General features: G+C 57.0%; 1 protein-coding gene across 1 annotated transcript in view; it reads left to right on the top strand.

Annotated features, from left to right (window-relative positions):
• The window catches only part of CHD5 (chromodomain helicase DNA binding protein 5), an 82,671-nt gene that overhangs the window by 25,517 nt on the left and 51,969 nt on the right, over positions 1-5,185 (top strand). The window contains exons 5-7 of the mRNA XM_026448155.2: positions 272-510; positions 2,621-2,745; positions 3,942-4,065. Coding sequence (XP_026303940.1) covers positions 272-510; positions 2,621-2,745; positions 3,942-4,065 — 488 coding nt within the window. The remainder of the gene's footprint in view (positions 1-271; positions 511-2,620; positions 2,746-3,941; positions 4,066-5,185) is intronic.

Genomic DNA, 5,185 nt, shown 5'->3' on the forward strand with positions numbered 1-5,185 from the left:
GTGGACAGGAAGCGGGGGTGTTTTGGGGGTGGGCTGTGGGTGTGGACGGGAGGCGGGGGGTGTTTGGGGTTGGACTGTGGGTGTGGACAGGAAGCGGGGGTGTTTTGGGGGTGGGTTGTGGTCAGCGGGTTTCCCGCATAGTTTCTCTAATCAGGAATCTGGGGTTGCTGCCATAGATCGCATGCGTGGCAGAGGGGTGGGTCCTGTCGGGGCTAGGGTGGGCCTCTCATCTCACCTTCCTGCCCTCACCTTCCTGCCCCTCCCCCCACAGGCCACTCATTGCCAAGAAGAACCCGAAGATTCCCATGTCCAAAATGATGACTGTCCTGGGTGCCAAGTGGCGGGAGTTCAGCGCCAACAACCCCTTCAAGGGCAGCTCGGCAGCAGCAGCGGCGGCGGCAGTGGCTGCGGCTGTAGAGACAGTCACCATCTCCCCTCCGCTAGCTGTCAGCCCCCCGCAGGTGCCCCAGCCTGTGCTTATCCGCAAAGCCAAGACCAAGGAGGGCAAAGGTAAGGCTGGGGGTGAGTGGGCATCTGGTCCCGCTGGGAAGAGATCCCCCTCAGACCCTATAGGAGAAGCCACAGGGCAGACGCGGGCAGGGAGGGGCAACTGGGGTGCTCCTTATCGATGGCCCTGTGCCTGTGTGACCTTGGATTGCTCGGTCGTTTCTCAGCAGTGAGGCAGCATCCCTCGCCTCTTTTGTGCCTGACTAACTTTTGGGGCTGGTGGAGAAGCAGAGGTGATGATGTGGCCAGAGGTTTGGGAGGTTTGAGCCTGGCCAGCCAGGAGGTGCCCCTGACGTGGGCCTGGAGGGAGGGCAAGAACAGAGGTACACAGAATGGAGTCACTCCAGCCCTGGTTTCTGGGAGTTGGCAGGCTCTTGGGTTTCAGCCTGTGCTGTTCCTGGGGAGGAGGAGGAGGCCCCAGTTGAGCCCATCTCTCCCTCTTGTCTGCACACCCACTGTGTACAGGGTGGTTCTCCAGGCCCTTGGCCAGCGTGGAGCATGGAGGCCCTGCCTCTCCAGCTTTAGGATCCAGGAAGCAGGCAGGAGTTGGAGGGCCTGGGCATGGCCAGGTCTGGCGTCCCAGGGAGGCTGTTCTGGGACAGGCCTGGAAGGAGGTCGAGATCCAAATTCTGCCTCAGTGGCTGGGCGTCTGGGTGGGGAGGATGGGGGCAGCAGAGGCCCCCTGTGACTTGAAGGCCCTGGGGAGGGAGGTTTCTGGGTGGGGGTTTCTGGCCTCTTGGAGGTTGGGGACATTGATCTCCCCAGGGCTGTCAGTCACCTGCATCTCAGCTTTCCTGTGTGCCCTGGTTTTTTTTTTTTTTTTTTTGACAGACTCTTACTCTGTCATCCAGGCTGGAGTACAGTGGCACGATCTCTGCTCACTGCAACCTCTGCCTTCTGAGTTCAAGCAATTTTCCTGCCTCAGCCTCCTGAGCAGCTAGGATTACAGGAGTGCACCACCACACCTGGCTAATTTTTTGTATTTTTAGTAGAGACGGGGTTTTGCTGTGTTGGCCAGGCTGGTCTTGGAACTCCTGACCTCAGGTGATCCGCCCACCTCAGCCTCCCAAAGTGCTGGGCTTGCAGGCATGAGCCACCGTGTCCAGCTGATTTGGGTTTTGATGGAAGGGGCTGAGGGGGCTCTGGGGATCCCTTCTTTCAGCCCTAAGGAGCTTTAGTTTCTGGGGTGCTGTGTCTGATACCACCATGCCAAGTCTCTGAAGGGAGGCTGGCGGGCGAAGTGACAAGGGTCAGAGTCTGTTCCCTGTCCTGCTCTGTCTGGGCCATCAGGATCTCGGGAGGGGCTCCCGGCCCACCCTGTAGGCCCAGCCTGCCTTGTTTTCTCGTTTCCTCTCGGGCTCCAGCTGCTGAGCTATTGATTCCATGAGCTGCCTATTCAGAGCTTGGAAAATTGAAATAGATTTTCCATGGCGCCATGGAGGGTGCAGCTGGGCTCCTAGCTCCACGTCCCTGTGTGTGGTGTGGCCAGAGGAGGGCCTGGGGAGAGGCTGCCTCTGTGGGGTGTGCATCCCTGCCTCCAGGCCCCCCTTCCTTCCTGGGTCATTACTCCCCGGGTAGCTAATTGCCCTGTGGCCAGCTCCATAAAAACAGCCTCAACCCTGCTGGCCCTTGCTGGGGTTGGCTGGCAGAGGTGGGGCGGTCTTGGGTGGGACCAACATTACCTGGCTAGCAGGTGGGAAAAGGCCTTTTGGCCCCAGGACGTGGTTTGGGGGCTCAGGCATGGACCACAGGTGGGCGGCTGTGCCTTCAGTGGCCCTGCTGGCTGTGGGGGATGGCTGGTGCCTCCTTTCGGTGGTTGGGGGCAGTATAGGGGCTCCTCCCAAGACAGCCACTTTTCTGTGGGTCGTGGACAAGGTGCAGCAAGGTGGTCAGAGCAGCCTCCGGTCAGAGCCGTCGTCTGGTTTTTGCCTCATTCGCTGTGTGATTTTAAGCAAGGGCTTCACCTCTCCAAGCTTCGGGTATCTCGTCTGAAAAGGGGTGATGGTAGAAATGACCCTTTCCTTATTGTGTAACCGGGAGCTCAGTGAGATGATGGCAGGAAGCAGGCCATCAGTGGCGGCAGTGGTTGGCTATCATTACCGTTGTTTTTCAGGGCCTGGAGTGAGGAAGAAGATCAAAGGCTCCAAAGATGGGAAGAAAAAGGGCAAAGGGAAAAAGATGGCCGGGCTCAAGTTCCGCTTTGGAGGGATCAGCAACAAGAGGAAGAAAGGCTCCTCGGTAAGTGTGTGTGTGTGTGCACTTGTGTGTGCGTTTGCAGCATATGTGTCTGCATGTGAGCACGCAGGGGCCAGGTGAGGGCCTTCATTACAAACTAGCTGGGGCAGGTTGCACCCCTCCCCTACTCTCCTTCCAGTCTGCGTGCAGATGTGCTGGACCTCAGTTTCTCCATTTGTGTGATGAGGGGTTTAGACTGAATCCTTCCAAGGACCCTTCTGACTTGGACTCTGGGCAGGGAGCGCTCCCCTGGCTCACACTCCTGAGCTGGGAGCTCAGTCATGGCTCCTGCTGTCCACAGCTGTGGCTCCATTTGGGCAGCAGGTGGAGGAATCTGTCCTGGTGGGGCCTGGCTGCCCAGCGCCCAGGTCTGCTCTCGGGGGAGCAGTTGGATGGGGCTGGACCCTACAGAAGTGGCATGTGGGCAGGATCAGACTGGCTGGAGTCCCAGTTACCTCCTCCTGTCCTTGGGGCCCCCCTTTCTCTGTGAGTGTGAGGGGCATTCACTCTCCTCACCCCCATAGGTAGCTGCCTCCCTCACCTCACCCCCACCCTGCAGTGGGGTGGAGTTGGAAGCTCTTTCCCTGCCCCTTGGCAGAAGCCAGTGTCAGGTCTGGAGGGGAGCATGGAGAGAAGGTATGGCCCACCCTGGAGCTGATGGTCCAGTTCAGCTTAGCAGATATTTGTTGAGCACCTACTGTGTGCCAGGCCCTCTGCTCAGCCATGGCGGGCCATGGTCCTGTAGCACTTGTCACCTGGCAGGCATGTTCGCTGGTGGAGAGTCCGTGATGTACCAGTCAGACGGGACAGGCCAGACCTGGCACACAGGCAGTCACGATAGGTCCAGTAAAGGAGAGATCTGGGAAGACTCCTTGGAGGAGGTGTCCCTAGGGCTTCCCCTTGAAGGATGTTTAGGAGTTTGGCAGGATGGAGGGCAGGGCCTGGGGAGCTGTTCACAGGTGGAAATTGTGGGAAGTGTCTGAGGCTGGAGAGCAGGGCCCTGGGTGGGTGGTGGGACATCGGGCTGGACAGGTAGGCTATAATGTGAGGTTTTCAGCTGTGTGGGGGGCTGAGGCGAATCGCAGAGAGTACTGTGTCTCCAGAGCCTCTTCTGTGCTTTGTCCCACCCCACACTGCCCAGGCCAGCGAAGCCTTCTGGGTGAGGCCCTGGGATCATAGGACCTTGTCTTCCCCTGTAGAGTGAAGAAGATGAGAGGGAGGAGTCGGACTTCGACAGCGCCAGCATCCACAGTGCCTCCGTGCGCTCCGAGTGCTCTGCAGCCCTGGGCAAGAAGAGCAAGAGGAGGCGCAAGAAGAAGAGGAGTATGACTCCCCTTCCGGAGAGTTCTTGGCCTGCTGGGTGGACGTAGGGGGGCACTAGTAGGACTCCCCATCTGGAGGGTTCTCGGCCTGCGGGGTGGGTGTGTGGGGCATGGAACCTCCCCGCAGGAAGCAGGCGAAGGGCATCCTCATGTCTTGGCCAGGTGGGACCCCTGTGTTTCCCACACGGCCCTGGTCTCTACTGTCTGGGGAGGGGCATCCTGTCCCAGTGAGGAAAGAATATGGAACCTATGGTGGGAGCCTCCCCAGGGTATTTGCATTAGCAGTGTGGTGACCGGAGAGGGAAGTGCTTCATCTCATCGCCATCCTCTATTCAGTCACCCCTCACTCACTTAACACCCATCTGTCCCCTCACCTCCCTTCCCATCCCTCCCTCTCCCTCTTTCCTTCAGTTCCTTCTTTTTATCCATCCATCCCGCCATTCATCCATCATCCATCATCCATCCGTCAGCTATCCATCCACCATCCACCCATCCATCCAGCCATTCATTCATCCTTTTGTCCATCCATCCACCCATCCATCCATCCATCCATCCATCATCCCGTCACCCATCCATCCACTTGCCCTTCCATCCATCCATCCATCCATCCATCCATCCATCCATCCATCCATCCTTTTGTCCATCCATTCAGCCATCCCGTCCATCCATCCATCCATCCATTTGTCCATTCATCCATCATCCATCCATCCATTTGTCCATTATCCATTCATTTGTCCATTCATTATCCATTCATTTGTTCATCCACCATCCATCCATCCGTCTACCCATCTATCTATCCATCATCCATTTGTCTACTCATCCATCCGTTTGTTCATTCATCCATCCATCCATCCATTCTTTTGTCTACCCATCCATCTATTTGTCCATCCATCCATCCATTTGTCCATCTATCCATCCATTCATGCATCCATCATCCTTCCATTTGTCCATCCATTATCCATCCATTTGTCCATCCATCCATCCATCCATCTATGCATCCATTTGTCCATCCATCCATCATCCATCCATTTGTCCATCCATCATCAATCCATTTGTCCATCCATTCATCCATCCATTTGTTTATCCATACATCCATGCATTCTTTTGTCCATTCATCCATC

The sequence above is a fragment of the Piliocolobus tephrosceles genome, chromosome 1, assembly GCF_002776525.5.
Source record: "Piliocolobus tephrosceles isolate RC106 chromosome 1, ASM277652v3, whole genome shotgun sequence".
Classification (NCBI taxonomy): domain Eukaryota; kingdom Metazoa; phylum Chordata; class Mammalia; order Primates; family Cercopithecidae; genus Piliocolobus; species Piliocolobus tephrosceles.